Raw genomic sequence first — 19,343 nt, 5'->3', positions numbered from 1 at the left:
TACACCGGGCTCTTTTCCTTTATGTACAACCGTTTGTGCTCCGCGATCGAGAGGTCATACGTCGCGAATTGTGCGATGGAATTGTACACCTTGTAGTCGATTTTTGAATGAAGTGTTGCTAGCTTCGCGGCAGCCGTCGGCTCGGTCTCAGGCTCCGCGAAATGATGCTCCAACGTTCTGAGCCAGTGCTTCAGTTGCAATCCACCATCCGGGGCTTGCGGGTCGGCACAGAATGTTGCAACCCCCAGCGTCTTGTTGCCCGCCATGTCGGTAGATTTAAAATGGAATTAAGTGTTGTGGAAAACCAATCGGGTCCACACAACTTAGTCCAACTGGTGGTTTAATTCCATTTTAGATCATGACATCATTCTGTAATACAGGAAATGCAATAGGAATAAGATGTGGCATCACATGGGACCATTCATAACATTCAATGCAAGCAAGCTTAATATTCTATGCTGGCGTACCGTTAGCGAGTCTACCAGATGTAACGTGTCACAGGAGAAGTCTCGGAGCACCGTCCGCAGCAGCGGGTCTTATAGCCGCGCCCCTAGCGGTGTCAACGAGCAGCGAGCATCACCCCGGGTTCAGTACGAATACGATTTCACTACACAACTTAGTCCAACTGGTGGTTGGGCCCACGGGTCCTAAAATCCTGTTCTTCCGCTCTTTCACTCCCTCTCTCTGTTCTCTTCACCCTCTCTTTTGCTCAAGGTCAACTGCCATCTGCTTGGAAATCAGCCAATATCACCGCTTTCCACAAAAAAGGTGCAAAAACAGATCCTAGCAACTACAGACCAATCAGCCTTCTCCCAATTATCAGCAAAGTCATGGACTCCGCACGTGAAAAAGCTGAATGCCTCAACTCTGTGTTTACCTCTAAATCTTGTGTCCCAAACCCATCCCTCTCTGTACCCACCATACCCAGTCGTACCCAGCTGCTCCTGGACTCCGTGTCCTTTCCTCCTGACAAGGTGGAAAAGTTTCTGTTAACCCTCAACTCTGATTCTGCAACTTGATCAGATGGCATCAGCCCACGGGTCCTAAAATCCTGTTCTTCCGCTCTTTCACTCCCTCTCTCTGTTCTCTTCACCCTCTCTTTTGCTCAAGGTCAACTGCCATCTGCTTCGAAATCAGCCAACATCACCGCTTTCCACAAAAAAGGTGCAAAAACAGATCCTAGCAACTACAGACCAATCAGCCTTCTCCCAATTATCAGCAAAGTAATGGAATCCATCATTGCTTCGGATATGAAATCTTTCCTCTTCTCCAATGGCTTGATCTCTGATCATCAATTTGGTTTCAGACCAGGTCACTCGACTCTGGACATGCTGCTTCTGCTGTCTCAACAATGGATGGAGGTCCTCAATGCCAAACAGGAAATTAGAGCTGTCTCCCTCGACATATCACGTGCCTTCGATACGGTCTGGCACCCCGCTCTGCTAACCAAACTCTCCTCCTTTGGTATCCATGGAAATCTCCACGCATGGCTGGCGGACTTCCTCTCTAGTCGTCGTCAACGTGTGGCCCTGAATGGGTTTCTCTCATCTCCTCTTCCTGTTCAGGCTGGAGTTCCCCAAGGCAGTGTTCTGGGCCCTGTGCTTTTTCTGGTCTTCATCAATGATCTCTCTGACTCTCTTGAAAATCCTCTCTATCTCTTTGCTGATGACTCCACTCTCTGCCGCTCCATTCCTCATCCCTCAGATCGGCAGACTGCAGCCTCCTCACTCTCTGCAGACCTGGAGAAAATCACAGACTGGGCAAACAAGTGGAACATGTCTTTCAATCCTGACAAATCTCACACTCTTACGATGTCTCTCCGAAAAGACCGACTGGACAACCCTCCCATCTACTTTCTGAATAATCCTCTCCAAGAAGTTCTGTCACTCAAGCTTTTGGGTCTCACTATCTGCCATGATCTTTCCTGGGAAAACCACATTTCCAAGCTGGCCTCCAAAGCCAGTCGCCGACTGGGCATCCTCCATCGTGCGAAGTCCTTCCTTGGCACACCTGAGCTCCTCACCACATACAAGGCTTTCATCCGCAGCTCAATGGAGTACTGCTCTCCCCTCTGGGCTGGTGCTCCTGCCTCACACCTAGCTCGTCTTCACGCTGTTGAAACCAAAGCGTTCAGAATCATTGGAATCTCCCGTGATGACGCTATCTCCGAGGGCCTTTCACTTAATCACCGCAGGCAGGTTGGTGGTCTTTCCGTCTTCTACCGACTCCCCTCCGGCCTTGCTCCCCCAGCTCTCTCTGGGCTCTGTCCCCCAAATATTCCTGCAGGTCGCACAAGATCTGCCTGCAACCCTCTTATGGTTAAACTGCCAAAATCAAGACTCTCTGCTCACCTTCACTCCTTCATGCCTCTTTTCTCCCGCCTCTGGAACAAACTCCCTCACTCTCTTCAATCCCACTCCTCCCTCCAGGTCTTTAAAACGGCTGTTCACCACCATCTCTTATCTTCCCCAATCCAAAACCTTGATCTTTTCTACCCCCGCTAATTTCACCCCAAATCCACTTTTTTGAGGTGACTTTTGACTTCTTTCCTGGAAGTCCTTGGTGTCCTTGCGTTTTATACCTATTAGTCAGGTTCACTATGTCAATAAATTATATTTCGTTCAAAATCATGGTAGATGAGCAAACCTATACATTTTTGGAAAGGTTATAGCATAAGGAAACTAAAAATCAATGTTTACATTTGGAGAGATACCTGTATGGCGGCCATTTTGGATTTTCAAAATGGCCACTGTAAAATACATATTTTGTTCTATTTCTGCCTCTAATTACCCTTAAAACTTTTTAAAATATACTAAACCTATATTTTCATGGACAAGGAATCCAATGAAAGTATCAAATTAGTGCTATGGGGAATGGTAAGACACGAATCAAAGGTTATGAATTGCAAAATACTGTCTTTATATTCGCGATAAGTTGCATAATCAAATTCATGTTATCATTTTGTACAGGCAGTTAATAACATCAAAATGTGTCACAATAATTCATATCACCAAACATACACAGGCAGTCAGCAAAATCATATATACACATGCAGTCAGTATAACTTCACATCTACACAGGCAGTCAATGACAAAATATACACAGGCAGTCAATGGCATCAAACATACACGATTACAGAATATGCCATTTAGAGTTCGTCATCACTGTCCTGTGTGGCGTATCCGACAATATAGTCCGCATCGTTTTCACAGTCCGTTCCACACAAGCAAAGGTCGGTCAAATCGATTGGCAAATCGAATTGGTCGAATGGTCGATCGAATCGAATTCGATGAATCGAATCGAATCGAATCAATCGAATTGGTCGAATGGTCGATCGAAGTGGTCGAATGGTCGATTGAAGCGATTGGTCGAATGGTCGAATGGTCGAATTGGTCGAATGGAATTGGTCGATTGGTCGAATCGAATTGGTCGGAATTGGCAATTGTAAACATTGATTTTCAGATTTTCCATGTAATAACGTTTCCAAAAATGTATAGGTTTGCTAATCTAGCATGATTTTGAACGAAAAAACATAGTGAACCTGACAATATCCTGCCTCCCCCCAGGCCCTCTCCCTCCAAAAACATCTCCCGATGTCCCTGCTCTCAAATGTTGTGTTTGTGTGCTTCCTCCCCTTCTCTCCCCATCTTGTCGACCGCTCACCTTTTTATATACTTTGTTTGCTTGTTTGTTTGATAAATGTTAGCTCTTTCACGAGCCTCGACTCTGTACACAAAAAAAAACAAAAAAAAACAGGACTCTTCCTAGAGCCGGCCGCCCGGCCAAACTGAGCAATCGCGAGAGAAGGGTCTTGGTAAGAGAGGTGACCAAGAACCCGATGGTCACTGGCTGAGCTCCAGAGATCCTGTGTGGAGATGAGAGAAACTTCCAGAAGGACAACCATCACTGCAACACTCCACCTCGCCCTGTGTGTGTGACCCACTCTCGTCCGGTGTGTGTGACCCACTCTCGTCCGGTGTGTGTGACCCACTCTCGTCCGGTGTGTGTGACCCACTCTCGCCCGGTGTGTGTGACCCACTCTCGCCCGGTGTGTGTGACCCACTCTCGCCCGGTGTGTGTGACCCACTCTCGCCCGGTGTGTGTGACCCACTCTCGCCCGGTGTGTGTGACCCACTCTCGCCCGGTGTGTGTGACCCACTCTCGCCCGGTGTGTGTGACCCACTCTCGCCCGGTGTGTGTGACCCACTCTCGCCCGGTGTGTGTGACCCACTCTCGCCCGGTGTGTGTGACCCACTCTCGCCCGGTGTGTGTGACCCACTCTCGCCCGGTGTGTGTGACCCACTCACGCCCGGTGTGTGTGACCCACTCACGCCCGGTGTGTGTGACCCACTCTCGCCCGGTGTGTGTGACCCACTCTCGCCCGGTGTGTGTGACCCACTCTCGCCCGGTGTGTGTGACCCACTCTCGCCCGGTGTGTGTGACCCACTCTCGCCCGGTGTGTGTGACCCACTCTCGCCCGGTGTGTGTGACCCACTCTCGCCCGGTGTGTGTGTGTGTGTGTGTGTGTGTGTGTGTGTGTGTGTGTGTGTGACCCACTCTTGCCCTGTGTGTGTGTGTGTGTGTGTGTGTGTGTGTGTGTGTGTGTGTGTGTGTGTGTGTGTGTGTGTGTGTGTGTGTGAGACCCACCCTCGCCCGGTGTGTGTGTGTGTGTGTGTGTGTATGTGTGACCCACTCTCGCCCGGTGTGTGTGTGTGTGTGTGTGTGTGTGTGTGTGTGTGTGTGTGTGTGTGTGTGTGTGTGTGTGTGTGTGTGTGTGTGTGTGTGTGTGTGACCCACTCTCGCCCGGTCTCTGTGTGTGTGTGTGTGTGTGAGTGACTCGCTCTCGCCCGGTGTGTGTGTGTGAACCACTCTCGCCCGGTGTGTGTGTGTGTGACCCACTCTCGCCCGGTGTGTGTGTGTGTGTGTGTGTGTGTGTGTGTGTGTGTGTGTGAAAGAGACCCACTCTCCCCGGTTGTGTGTGTGTGTGTGTGTGTGTGTGTGTGTGTGTGTGTGTGTGTGTGTGTGTGAGACCCAATCTCCCCCGGTGTGTGTGTGTGTGACCCAATCTCCCCCGGTGTGTGTGTGTGTGACCCAATCTCCCCCGGTGTGTGTGTGACCCACTCTCCCCCGGCGTGTGTGTGTGTGACCCACTCTCCCCCGGTGTGTGTGTGTGTGTGTGTGTGTGTGTGTGTGTGACCCACTCTCCCCCGGTGTGTGTGTGTGTGACCCACTCTCCCCCGGTGTGTGTGTGTGTGTGACCCACTCTCCCCCGGTGTGTGTGTGTGTGACCCACTCTCCCCCGGTGTGTGTGTGTGTGTGAGCCACTCTCCCCCGGTGTGTGTGTGTGTGTGACCCACTCTCCCCCGGTGTGTGTGTGTGACCCACTCTCCCCCGGTGTGTGTGTGAGACCCACTCTCCCCCGGTGTGTGTGTGTGTGACCCACTCTCCCCCGGTGTGTGTGTGTGTGACCCACTCTCCCCCGGTGTGTGTGTGTGTGACCCACTCTCCCCCGGTGTGTGTGTGTGTGACCCACTCTCCCCCGGTGTGTGTGTGTGTGACCCACTCTCCCCCGGTGTGTGTGTGTGTGACCCACTCTCCCCCGGTATGTGTGTGTGTGACCCACTCTCCCCCGGTGTGTGTGTGTGTGTGTGTGTGTGACCCACTCTCCCCCGGTGTGTGTGTGTGTGTGTGTGTGTGTGTGTGTGTGTGTGTGTGTGTCCCACTCGCCCCCGGTGTGTGTGTGTGTGACCCACTCGCCCCCGGTGTGTGTGTGTGTGACCCACTCGCCCCCGGTGTGTGTGTGTGTGACCCACTCGCCCCCGGTGTGTGTGTGTGTGACCCACTCTCCCCCGGTGTGTGTGTGTGTGTGTGTGTGTGTGTGTGTGACCCACTCTCCCCCGGTGTGTGTGTGTGTGTGTGTGTGTGTGTGTGTGTGTGTGTGTGTGTGTGTGTGTGTGTGTGTGTGTGACCCACTCTCCCCCGGTGTGTGTGTGTGTGTGTGTGTGTGTGTGTGTGTGACCCACTCTCCCCCGGTGTGTGTGTGTGTGTGTGTGTGTGTGTGTGACCCACTCTCCCCCGGTGTGTGTGTGTGTGTGTGACCCACTCCCCCCCGTGTGTGTGATCCCTTCCCCCGTGTGTGTGGCCCACTCCCCGGTGATGTGGGATGGGATGGGGGCGGGGAGGGAGAGGATTTGAGCTCTTGAAGTCGCATTTTACATGAGATGTAATTCCACATTTCAAACTGTATTTCCCATGTGCACGCACATGCATTCACATGTTATCAGAAGTAAATAAATTGTGTCGATTACATCATTTGTGGATCTGATAAATTGCCAGTAACCATTTTGTAAAACTGAATGTGCAGCATCTAAATGAAGATGTCAAAATGTCACACACATCCATGCCCGTGGGATTCCCACGGGTGACCCCACAAGTATATATATATATATATATTTATTTAATGTTTCAATATCTCTTGTGTCCATGGTTTGGAGACATTTTGCATCCATTTTGTCTGAGACATTAACACTCTTTTTGAGACGAGTGAATGGTTTCGCTTGTTTGACTCTCAAGCATTTTTGTTTTTTAAAACTTTGTTGTCTAAAGAGGTTGCGTCATGATAAACACAATTGATTAAGTTATTGGCTTTAATGAGGAGTGGTGGTGTTTTATTCGACGAAGTTGTCAGAGGCATTATGTTTTCTGGTTGTCCGTTTGTCCGTGATAGGTTTTCGTTACCTCAATAACTTGAGAACGGCTGAACGGATCTTAGTCAAACTTGGTGGAGGTATGTATAATGAGGTAAATATGAACTGATTCGATTTTGGGGTGACGAGGCCAAAGGTCAGAGGTCATGTTTTTTAGGTAAAAATCCTGTTCCCGTGATATCTTGTGAACCAGTGATGGGATTCTGACCAAAGTTGTTACTTGTATGTATTATGATGTAAAGATGCAATGATGAATTGATTAGATTTTGGAGTCAAGAGGTCAAAGATCAGAGGTCATGTCAGGTAAAAACGTACAACTTGAGAACAGCTGAATGGATTTTTAAAATCAAACTTGGTACAAGTATTATAATAATGTAATAGTGTGGGCGGAGGCATATCGGTCGACGTCGTGATGTCGAAGAGTGGCGTTCTAGTTCCCCATATATTGACTTTATTTTCTTGCTGACCATGTTATGGCCCTAATTCACCATGGCCCTAAATATGACCATGGCCCTAATTTTTTTTTTCCTTCCCAAAGTCTGGTCTCCACTAGCTCAACGTGTTTTATGAATAATACATTTTGTATGTTCTTGATGAATCGTTGTTTATTTGATTGTTATTGTGGCCATTTGTTTGTTTTTCCCCTTTGCTAGGAAACTGTGAATTTTGAGCAAGAGATCACAGTGCTTCGGTCAGACATGAAGACTGCCCAGGAACGTGTGACAGAGCTCGCACAAGAGCTCCTTGTTTCGCAGCAGCACTGGACACAGGCTGAGGAAACGGCCACAAGCCTCAATGAGCAACTGACCTCTTTGAAAGGAGCAGCAGCTAGTCTACAGGCTGAAAGAGATAGATGTGAAACCAAGGTAAGGCTGAGTGTCATGTGACAGAATAGAGACAAGTGTGGAGTCATATTTTTTGTTCATAAATTTGCAATTGGAGTGCAGTTATGTCATAAGATGTTACCATATTTTCACACAAATAACCCGCCGCTTGGTATACCCTGAACTTGGGGAAAAGAGTGCTTTAGGAGAATTTCAAGCATGTATAACTCCGCAAGCCAGATTTCCTCTCCACATGACCGGGGGATAAGCAATCTCCATATTTCCAGCAGTCGACATGGCGTTGTTGTCAAATGTTTCAAATACGACTGTGGTAAATAACCAATTGACATTAAAATGAATATCTTGAGAAAGGGTTGTTGTAATAAATAAAGTTTACTGCACTGGTGTGTTAAAAACCAGGGTGGTTTCTGGTGCCGATGTGACCGGAAACCACACTGTTCATCCATTAGAAATGTATAAATACCTTGCAGGCTGTTAAATGTTATATAATTCCCCGAAATCGTCCATACCATTACAAGTTCCTGCCATACAATGTCTGCTGTCAGAACAAGTAAGAGAAAACAGAAAGGTTTCACGGCTGAATTCAAACTGAAAGGTGAGGAAAACGTGGACTGATCTGTGGAGAAGAAGAGGACTAGAGTGATGATGACATGGATTGTGATAGACCCACACTTGCTGACTCCGAGCTACTTCAGCTGTTTCACAGCGACACAGAACACAAGGTTTTTTTTGTTTGTTTTTTTAGCCTCAGCTAAGTATACAAAAAAACAAGACCGATAGTCTAACAACAGCGTAGCTGGGCTTTCTGCTGAGTGGAGGATCTGTTTTCCCCGTCACGTGACCAGATACTCAGCTCTATTAGTGGACGCTTGTGAGGGACATACATACATACATTCATACGTACATACATGCATACATGCTTACATGCACCGGCCAGACAGTCAAACACTTCCAGATGGCATTGCCCAATGGGCTACGCCATAAAAATATGGCTGCCAAACCACGTGACAGATGACTTCATCAAAAAAAAAATTCTCAACCAATTTATCCCTATATCAAGCTCAATAAATTTCATACTGATTGGTTCAAGCATTCTACTTGTCAATTTATGATGTCATAATGAAGGCAACTATGACATTATCATTGACATATATTATTCCCCATGGGGAGTACTTTACAATGAGCCACCTTTCAATTTTGTCCATGGAGCGGTTTCGAAGATAGAGGTGCCTAGTTTTTTGGTTTTGCCAAGATGGTGCCCGTACCATGACATCATAGTTATCATTAAAAAAAATTCTGTGGAGGAGGTGCTGCTATGGTAAAAATTTCTGTCAATCAGACCAACGGTTGCAAAGAAAACGAATTTTAAAGGGAATTAGAACTGACACTTTACAACTGCTGGCAGTGATGACCGGCTTCTTCTGCCTGCCCGCTTTCATACAAACCCACTTTCATTGGACATGCTTTGATACAACGCCCCTTGATGGATACAACCCCGACACCACCCCCCCCCCCCCCCCCCCACACACACACACACACACACACACATCCCCACACTTTATAACAACCCCGCTTTCACATTATTATTTTTCGCCATCAATTTATCCCTTGATGATGCTCAAGCAATTTCATCCTGATCGGATGAAGTTTTGTACTTGTTGAATTATTCATTGTGTGATAATTTATTCATTGCCCACACTAGAAGACTTCTTCTTCACGCAATAACTTCTAGCTTCCAGACCGTACATCCAATCATCTTGAAATTTTGCACACTTGTTACACTTCATGACTTCTACTGTAGTATGAAGTTTCACGTTGATCAATGAAGCGGTTCAAGAGGTATAATTTAAAAAAATATTTCCGTTAAATTAACTATGCATGCCAAACCACGTGACCTATCGCAAATTCCAAAAGGTCATATTAGTCGACTGATATGCTGAACACATCTGTGAACTTTCCCCTCGATAGGATCAAAAATGAGGGAGGAGCTAGGTTTTAAAGGTTTATGCTTAAAAACGTCATAACTCCGAAACCATGTGACGCATGACATCATGCTCGCTGACTTTTGTTTGTTCGTCATGGGTATGCGATTCTTCCTGCAAAGTTTGGCCTCGATCTGTTCATTGGTTTTGGAGAAAATGGGATTTTAGTGGTTTTTCAGGCTTTTCACGCAAAACAATATGGCCGTGAACCACGTGACCTACGACGTCATTATAATTTTATATCTATCAATTTATACCGAGAAGATGCTCAAGAAATTTCATCCTGATCAGATAAAGTTTTTTACTTGTCGAATTATGACGTCTTAACGGCGGCACCTATGATGTCATCATTCACATATGTTATTCCGCATGGAGAGTTCGTTGCAATGAGACCAGTCTCAATTATTTCTGTGCAGGGGTTTTTGAGATATAGAGGCGCAAAGTTTTTTGGTTTTTCCAAGATGGCGGTCATACCACGTGACCTGTGACATCATAATTACCATTGAAATATTCTTCAGGCTGAGTCGCTCCTATGGCGAAAATTTCCTCTCAATCGAAACAATTATTGCAGAGAAAATGATTTTTAAAGGAAATAAGTCTTTAAAATGGCAGGAGCACATTGAGTCACATGGCCTGGTAAGAAAAAATGTTGCGTTTCTTCTTCTTTCAACAATAAAAACTTCTAGCTTCGAGACCGTACAACCATTCATGTTGAAATTTTTACACACTTGTTCCACTTGATGAGATCTACATTGCATTAAAATGTCAAGTCGATCAATGCAGCGGTTCAAGAGTTAGAAGCATTTTATGATTTTCCTTCAATTTATTTATTCCGGCCAAACCATGTGTCTTATCAAAACGTCTCAAGTATTGTTTTAACTTCCCCCCCATGGGGAACATTTGTGTAAAGTTTCCACTCGATATCTTCACAAATTATGTAGAAGATAGCATTTTAAGTTTATGCTTAAAAACGTCATAACTCCGAAACCATGTAACGCATGACGTCATGATCGCTGAACTTTTTGTTCGTCATGGGTATGCGATTATGCATGCCAAGTTTGGCCTCGATCTGTTCAGCCGTTGCGGAGAAAAAGGGGTTTTCGTGTTTTTCACGAAAAACAATATGGCGGCCGAACCATGTGACGTATGACTTAAACATTTTTGCATTCTGAGTTTTTTTAACTAACGATCTGGGAAAAATAATATCATTTTCGTGGGAGCAAGGGATCTGTTTGACGAATTCTAACCTCCTAACGTTAGCATTTTTAATATATGAAATAAACATGTTTTTTGGTCCCTTTGCAGAGTTCTTTAGAATGAGCCATTACTCAATTTTTTCCATTGAGCCGTTTCGGAGATATAGAGTGGCAAAGTTGAAGGTGTTTTCCAATATGGCGCCCATACCACGTGACCTATGACGTCATAATTAGCACTAAAAATTATACGAGCCGAGCCGATCATTTGATGAAAATTTCCTGTCAATCCGACCAGCGGTTGCTGAGAAACTTAATTTTAAAGTTTTCAGAGGTGAAAAATAGGGGTGGAATAAGAATAAGAAAAACTCTAGGAATAATAATAGGTTACCTCTACATTACATGTAGAGGAAACCTAATAAACCCCCAAAAATGTTGGTGGAAGGGACATACCTACGTACAAACGCTGTTCCAGACAGAATTGATCTACGCGCTATGCCGTTATATAAAAAAGACGATTTACTGGTACCTTAAATAGCTTTGGAATTAGATATACATGTGTAGGTAAAATATGTGGAAGAACTGCAATTAAAACTATTACAATTAAACTTACAATACAAGAACTGCAATTAAAACGAACTGCAATTAAAAATTAAACTTATTACAAACTTGCAAAAAAATCTCCTTGATCATTTGAATTGGCCCTCTGTGGTTATGTCATGTGTCAGATGATGAAATACCGTATAGCCCGCACAGGGGTATACCCCACAGTTGTAATTTCTGGTTCTAATTTTGAAGTATAGGCCACGGGTTATTTGCATGAAAATACGTACGGTATAAAGTCAGTGTGTGCAAGCTGATTGGATGAAAAAGAACAGCAATAACTTATATTGTGAAAGACTCTTAAACATTTGATGCATTTCTCGGATTGTTGTTAAGGCTCCTTGATTTGAGAACAGCCTTTTGGTATTCATTGTTTATTGTTAAAATAGGGAGAATAGACTGAAGTGGCTTCATATAGCATTTGAAACGGTGTTGTTACAAACATTTGTATGAAAATTCAGGTGACAGTGGAGGGTCCGTTGCCACAGAATGAAGCAAAAGATTATGAGCTTGAAAAGTTGGAGAAAGTTACCACGGATCTGCAGGACAAAGACAAAATGCTACAAACCATGGGTGTGACGAAGACTGCAGTACACATGTCGGCGGATCATCAGATATTGCAGCAGGAGGTGAAGAATGTTGCATCTACAGCTGATCAACAAAGGCAGAAGGTCAAATCTAAACAACAAAATGAAAATTCAAGGAAAAAAGACCGGCTGAGGACTTACAAAAAGCAGTGTACTAAACTGGAGAAAGAGCTGGAAGAAATGAAGAATAAATTTAAAGAGGCAGAAGGTCAGAGCGCCATAGAGGTTCAGATAGTGGAAGAAAGGGAATTGCAAGCAACTCGAGTATTTGACAAAAAAATACAAATGGCTGAACAACAGACCAAACCGAAACTGCAGGCCGGCTTGCAAGATAAAGCTAATGAGCAAGTATCAGAGATGTCGAGCTCATTGCTTCAGGCCCAAAGTCGTGTTGTGCAGCTTGACTCGGACACTGTCCAGCTGAAATCCACAGTGGTGCAGCTCGAAGAGGAGAGGGACACATTATTTGCTGTTCGTGCTCATTTGGAAACGGAAGTGCAGAAGTCGGTGGTGGAGATGCAAAACGCAATGACTGTTTGTGAAGAACTCCGAGCTGAGCTGAAAGTCCAGCAGTCGTTGAGTGAGCAATTACAAAGCTCTATTGCCAGCAAAGATGAGGAAATTTCGCAGATTATGTTGACCAAGGCAGAAGAATTGGCAGATGGAATTGCTGACGCCAAACATAAATGTGCTGAAGATGTGAGGGAGCGTGATGAAAGGATAGCTGCACTGGTTTCAGCACGGGAGCAAGCAGAGCAGAATAAGGTTCAGGTTGAGACGTCAGTGCTGGAGCTGGAGGACATGCTGAAGAATGTTGTGGGTGAAAGAGATGAGCGATTATCCGAACTCGAAGCATTTCAGAAATCTATGGCTTCCACGCCAGAAGATCGTGATCGTGTTGCCTCAGATTACGTGGCCCTCAAAGCTTTGAACGTAAAAATGCTTAGTGAAAAGGATGAACTTATCCAGGAGGCTGCGGCTGAGGCAAATGGGCTACGTGATGAGATCCGTAAACTCCTGGGTCAAGCCGATGATTTAAATGGGGCGAATGCCCATCTTTCAGCTCAACTGACTCAATATCGAGATGATCTAGATGCTGTGCTTTCTTTGAAGGATACACAACAGAAGGAGCTCTTGGCCAAACGGACGGAGAGAATTTGTGCACTTGAGACAAGTCTGGAAGAGAGCGAACATAAAGAGCAAGCTCTTCGGCACTCTTTGGAGCAGCTTCAGGAAAAGGCAAATGCACTTCATGAGGAGGTAGAGCTTTTGAAGGCTTCAAAAGAAGAACTTGATGAGCAGCTTTTGGTCAAAGAGAAGAAAACAGAAATAGAAAAGGCAGAGAAGGAGAGCAGTTTGAGTAAAGTTACGCAGAGACTTCAGGAGACGGAATCCATGTGTGAGGGTCTTGAAGCAGAACTGAATGAATGCCAGAATGAGATGCAGGCTTGCAAAGAACAAAGTGCTAAACTGGAGAAAGAGCTTGAGGACGTGAGGAAAATAGCTAAAGAGAAAGAAGACCAGATAGCAAGAGAGGTCAAGATTGTGGAGGAAAACCAATTGAAAGCAAATCAATTGTTTGACATAAAATTGCAGTCGGCAAGGCAAGATTGCACCAACATGATTGGTGGCGATTGTGAGCTTCGTGAGCTTCTTCGTGTTAAACAACTTGAAATTGGAAAATTTCAACGTGACAGTGTGAAGTACCAGCAACAGTTTTCCAAGATGGAGGAAACTATTAAGGCAGTTGAATTTGCACGTAATGAGGTGCAGGATGAGCTGAAAGAAATGAAATCTGTGCTTTACACATCGGAAGAGGAGATAACAAGGTACAAGTACGAGCTTGCTGAAAACCAGAGAGCTTTGGACGGCTCTCGAAGTGCAGCGGCAAAGGCTGCTGAAGAAGCATCACTTGAAATTAAGGAGCTTGTTAGATCTAAAGAACAACTGCAGACAGTCATGCAGCAACAGCAGCAAGATATGGCACACCAAGTTGCTGCAGAGGCTGAGAAACATCAGGCTGAGCTCGTGGAGCTGAAAGACCATTGTGATAAAATAGGCCAAGAAAAAGAGCGAGCGAATCAGGTAGCTATTGAGAACAGAGCAGCAGCTGGACATAAAGAACAGGAAGTTGTGGAGCTTCGGGGACGCCTTGATGAAAGTCTTGCACGCCTTGCAGCATTCACATGCAGTATGGCATCCTTGCAAGATGACCGTGATCGGGTGCTCGTTGAGACACGGCTCTGGGAGACGCGCTTCCATGATGCCATCCGTAATAAAGAGGCTGAGGTCCAAGTGATGGAAACCAAATGCAAGATATGCCAGGATGAGGTGAAGGAGAGAGAAGCACAGTTGTTGGAGATGAAAACCCATGCTGAGAACCTTACCACGAGCCAGCATGATGCTGAAGTGAAGTTAACTGAGGCTCGAGCTGAACTGCAGAATGAACGGAAAGCGCAGGCCAGCTTGCAAGATAAAGCTGATGAGCAAATATCAGAGATGTCGAGCTCATTGCTTCAGGCTCAAAGTCGTGTTGTGCAGCTTGACTCGGACAATGTCCAACTGAAATCCACGGTGGTGCAGCTCGAAGAGGAGAGGGACACATTATTTTCTGCTCGTGCCCATTTGGAAACGGAAGTGCAGAAGTCGGCGGTGGAGATGCAAAACGCAATGAGTGTTGGTGAAGAACTCCGAGCTGAGCTGAAAGTCCAGCAGTCATTGAGTGAACAATTACAAAGCTCTATTGCCAGCAAAGATGAGGAAATTTCGCAGATTATGTTGACCAAGGCAGAAGAATTGGCAGATGGAATTGCTGACGCCAAACATAAATGTGCTGAAGATGTGAGGGAGCGTGATGAAAGGATAGCTGCACTGGTTTCAGCACGGGAGCAAGCAGAGCAGAATAAGGTTCAGGTTGAGACGTCAGTGCTGGAGCTGGAGGACATGCTGAAGAATGTTGTGGGTGAAAGAGATGAGCGATTATCCGAGCTCGAAGCATTTCGGAAATCTATGGCTTCCCTGCAAGAAGATCGTGATCGTGTTGCCTCAGATTACGTGGCCCTCGAAGCTTTGCACGTAAAAATGCTCAGTGAAAAGGATGAACTTATCCAGGAGGCTGCGGCCGAGGCAAATAGGCTACGTGAAGAGATCCGTAAACTCCTGGGTCAAGCCGATGACTTAAATGGGGTGAATTCCCATCTTTCAGCTCAACTGACTCAATATCGAGATGATCTAGATGCTGTGCTTTCTTTGAAGGATACACAACAGAAGGAGCTCTTGGCCAAACGGACGGAGAGAATTTGTGCACTTGAGACAAGTCTGGAAGAGAGCGAACATAAAGAGCAAGCTCTTCGGCACTCTTTGGAGCAGCTTCAGGAAAAGGCAAATGCACTTCGTGAGGAGGTAGAGCTTTTGAAGGCTTCAAAAGAAGAACTTAATGAGCAGCTTTTGGTCAAAGAGAAGAAAACAGAAATAGAAAAGGCAGAGAAGGACAGCAGTTTGAGTAAAGTTACACAGAGACTTCAGGAGACGGAATCCATGTGTGAGGGTCTTGAAGCAGAACTGAATGAATGCCAGAATGAGATGCAGGCTTGCAAAGAACAAAGTGCTAAACTGGAGAAAGAGCTTGAGGACGTGAGGAAAATAGCTAAAGAGAAAGAAGACCAGATAGCAAGAGAGGTCAAGATTGTGGAGGAAAACCAATTGAAAGCAAATCAATTGTTTGACATAAAATTGCAGTCGGCAAGGCAAGATTGCACCAACATGATTGGTGGCGATTGTGAGCTTCGTGAGCTTCTTCGTGTTAAACAACTTGAAATTGGAAAATTTCAACGTGACAGTGTGAAGTACCAGCAACAGTTTTCCAAGATGGAGGAAACTATTAAGGCAGTTGAATTTGCACGTAATGAGGTGCAGGATGAGCTGAAAGAAATGAAATCTGTGCTTTACACATCGGAAGAGGAGATAACAAGGTACAAGTACGAGCTTGCTGAAAACCAGAGAGCTTTGGACGGCTCTCGAAGTGCAGCGGCAAAGGCTGCTGAAGAAGCATCACTTGAAATTAAGGAGCTTGTTAGATCTAAAGAACAACTGCAGACAGTCATGCAGCAACAGCAGCAAGATATGGCACACCAAGTTGCTGCAGAGGCTGAGAAACATCAGGCTGAGCTCGTGGAGCTGAAAGACCATTGTGATAAAATAGGCCAAGAAAAAGAGCGAGCGAATCAGGTAGCTATTGAGAACAGAGCAGCAGCTGGACATAAAGAACAGGAAGTTGTGGAGCTTCGGGGACGCCTTGATGAAAGTCTTGCACGCCTTGCAGCATTCACATGCAGTATGGCATCCTTGCAAGATGACCGTGATCGGGTGCTCGTTGAGACACGGCTCTGGGAGACGCGCTTCCATGATGCCGTCCGTAATAAAGAGGCTGAGGTCCAAGTGATGGAAACCAAATGCAAGATATGCCAGGACGAGGTGAAGGAGAGAGAAGCACAGTTGTTGGAGATGAAAACCCATGCTGAGAACCTTACCACGAGCCAGCATGATGCTGAAGTGAAGTTAACTGAGGCTCGAGCTGAACTGCAGAATGAACGGAAAGCGCAGGCCAGCTTGCAAGATAAAGCTAATGAGCAAATATCAGAGATGTCGAGCTCATTGCTTCAGGCTCAAAGTCGTGTTGTGCAGCTTGACTCGGACAATGTCCAACTGAAATCCACAGTGGTGCAGCTCGAAGAGGAGAGGGACACATTATTTGCTGCTCATGCTCATTTGGAAACGGAAGTGCAGAAGTCGGTGGTGGAGATGCAAAACGCAATGAGTGTTGGTGAAGAACTCCGAGCTGAGCTGAAAGTCCAGCAGTCATTGAGTGAACAATTACAAAGCTCTATTGGCAGCAAAGATGAGGAAATGTCGCAGATTATGTTGACCAAGGCAGAAGAATTGGCAGATGGAATTGCTGATGCCAAACATAAATGTGCTGAAGATGTGAGGGAGCGTGATGAAAGGATAGCTGCACTGGTTTCAGCACGGGAGCAAGCAGAGCAGAATAAGGTTCAGGTTGAGACATCAGTGCTGGAGCTGGAGGACATGCTGAAGAATGTTGTGGGTGAAAGAGATGAGCGATTATCCGAGCTCGAAGCATTTCGGAAATCTATGGCTTCCCTGCAAGAAGATCGTGATCGTGTTGCCTCAGATTACGTGGCCCTTGAAGCTTTGCACGTAAAAATGCTCAGTGAAAAGGATGAACTTATCCAGGAGGCTGCGGCTGAGGCAAATAGGCTACGTGATGCGATCCGTAAACTCCTGGGTCAAGCCGATGACTTAAATGGGGTGAATTCCCATCTTTCAGCTCAACTGACTCAATATCGAGATGATCTAGATGCTGTGCTTTCTTTGAAGGATACACAACAGAAGGAGCTCTTGGCCAAACGGACGGAGAGAATTTGTGCACTTCAGACAAGTCTGGAAGAGAGCGAACATAAAGAGCAGGCTCTTCGGCACTCTTTGGAGCAACTTCAGGTACAGGCAAATGCACTTCGTGAGGAGGTAGAGCTTTTGAAGGCTTCAAAAGACGAACTTGATAAGGAACTTTTGGCCAAAGAGAAGAAAACAGAAATAGAAAAGGCAGAGAAGGAGAGCAGTTTGAGCAAAGTTACGCAGAGACTTCAGGTGGCAGAATCGAATTGTAAGGGTCTGAATGGAGAACTGAATGGATGCCGCAATCAGATGCAGGCTGCTGTGGATGGAGCGGCCCGAGCAAGACAAGATGCAGAAGAGGAACTTTCAAAGATGCAAGAACATTATAAGCAGGTGCTCCTGTCTTCAAAATTCTTAGTCCACTCCATGGCCTTTCTCTGCTTTGTGGGAGTTCTTTTTTCTCAATCTTGGTGATTTCTCTTGTGTTGTTTATCCTGGGCCTTGATCGCAGATCTTACTCCTTCTCCTTTGGACTGGGTATTTATTGGCTTATCTGCATTCTTTTAAGAAAAAGAGGAATTACAATGTACTGCTACCATATCTTAAGTTCCTTTTTTAATCGCATCTATATTTTATCCTCTGTTAGGATGCCTTGAAGTTGGGGCATGAGATGGGAGTGCTTCGAGCTGAAACTGAGACCGCACAGGAACGTGTGGCTGAGCTCGCACAAGAGCTCCTAACGTCAGAGCAGCACTGTGCACAGGCTGAGGAATCAGCCACGGTACTCAGGGAAGAACTGATGTCCATGAAATTGGCACTTGCGAGTCTGCAGGCTGAAAGAGACAGACAAGAGAATGGCACGATGAGGGCAACACACCATGAAGAAGAGACTCGGTCATTGGAGAATGCACTTGCTGCCCTGGGTTCTGAAAAGAACAAATTGGTAAATATTGTTTGTGCATAATTTAGAGAGGTAAAAAGTCATTGTGAAGTCCATTCGAAACTATAACAGCACTCGGTAGAGCGCATACCTCCACCAGGCTGGACAGTTTACGTTTTGTATCCTATTGATAGGCCAGATCTGGATTCAGTCCATACCAAAATTTAATTGACTTGCTCTTGTCACCTACCCAACTCATCCATCAAGTTTTGTCGTCCAACATTTTGAAATATAATGCTGTGTATCGCTTTTGGCCCCATCTCTCAATGGTGAAGAATCACTAAAAATTCTAGAGTCTGGATCTTCACCAAAATCTAATTATTTCGGCCTTGTCACACACCCAACCTGTCCACCAAGTTTTGTCCATGCCTGTCCATAACTTTTTGAGATACAGTATCCTGTTCACAGTCAAACATACAGATAGGGATGAAAACATAATCCTCAGTCCATCTTCAGTGGCGGAGGTAATAAATGACACCATTCCCTTTGCCTATCAGATGTTGAAGCTGGAGCATCTACAGAGTGTCGAGACACATCGTACCGAGGCTGGTACTCGACAAGAGAATGAGTTGGTCGAGATTTATAAAGAGAGAGAAGCCTTGCGCTCGGAACTGGCTGCACTCCATGAGCGGCACACCCGTGAGGTATCTGCCTACCAGGCAGAAATCGTCGTTCTCAGGTTAGAGGCCGGACTTTGTTTGGACCGAAGTCAATATTGTTTTTCTCTTTCTGGTTCTGTTTGATATCAACTCAAATATTTGGGACAGCACAGCGAGACTCGATTTCGTTTTTATTTAATAATCATTATTCCTGTTTTCCTTGGCTGGAGTTGTTAACAGGTAGCATATATTGTTGTCACACCAGGTCAGACAAACAGGTCACTCTCTCTGAGAGCCATGTCCTCAGAGAGCGACTCGTGGGAATAGAAAATTCTCATGAATCCCCAACAGACAGCGAGCACCTGGTTAGTTTGAACTTCCCCTCTCTTGCTCTTTTTGGCGTAATATTGGGGAGCGCCGGGATGGCGCTTTGCAAATTTGTGATTGTCATCATAGCACCGTTCTGCAGAGT

At 45.8% G+C, this 19,343-nt stretch overlaps 1 protein-coding gene across 2 annotated transcripts in view; it reads left to right on the top strand.

Annotated features, from left to right (window-relative positions):
* GOLGB1 (golgin B1) overlaps nucleotides 1–19,343 on the top strand; it is a 107,537-nt gene that overhangs the window by 76,427 nt on the left and 11,767 nt on the right. For both annotated transcript variants that reach the window (XM_078782988.1, XM_078782989.1), the window contains 5 exons: nucleotides 7,361–7,573; nucleotides 11,819–17,725; nucleotides 17,979–18,275; nucleotides 18,770–18,951; nucleotides 19,137–19,236. In XM_078782988.1, coding sequence (XP_078639114.1) covers nucleotides 7,361–7,573; nucleotides 11,819–17,725; nucleotides 17,979–18,275; nucleotides 18,770–18,951; nucleotides 19,137–19,236 — 6,699 coding nt within the window. The remainder of the gene's footprint in view (nucleotides 1–7,360; nucleotides 7,574–11,818; nucleotides 17,726–17,978; nucleotides 18,276–18,769; nucleotides 18,952–19,136; nucleotides 19,237–19,343) is intronic.

This window comes from Myxine glutinosa, chromosome 8 (assembly GCF_964187855.1).
Source record: "Myxine glutinosa chromosome 8, kmMyxGlut1.1, whole genome shotgun sequence".
Taxonomy (NCBI): Eukaryota; Metazoa; Chordata; class Myxini; order Myxiniformes; family Myxinidae; genus Myxine; species Myxine glutinosa.
The sequence above is the reverse complement of the archived record's forward strand: the minus strand, read 5'-3'. Positions and strand labels throughout refer to the sequence as shown.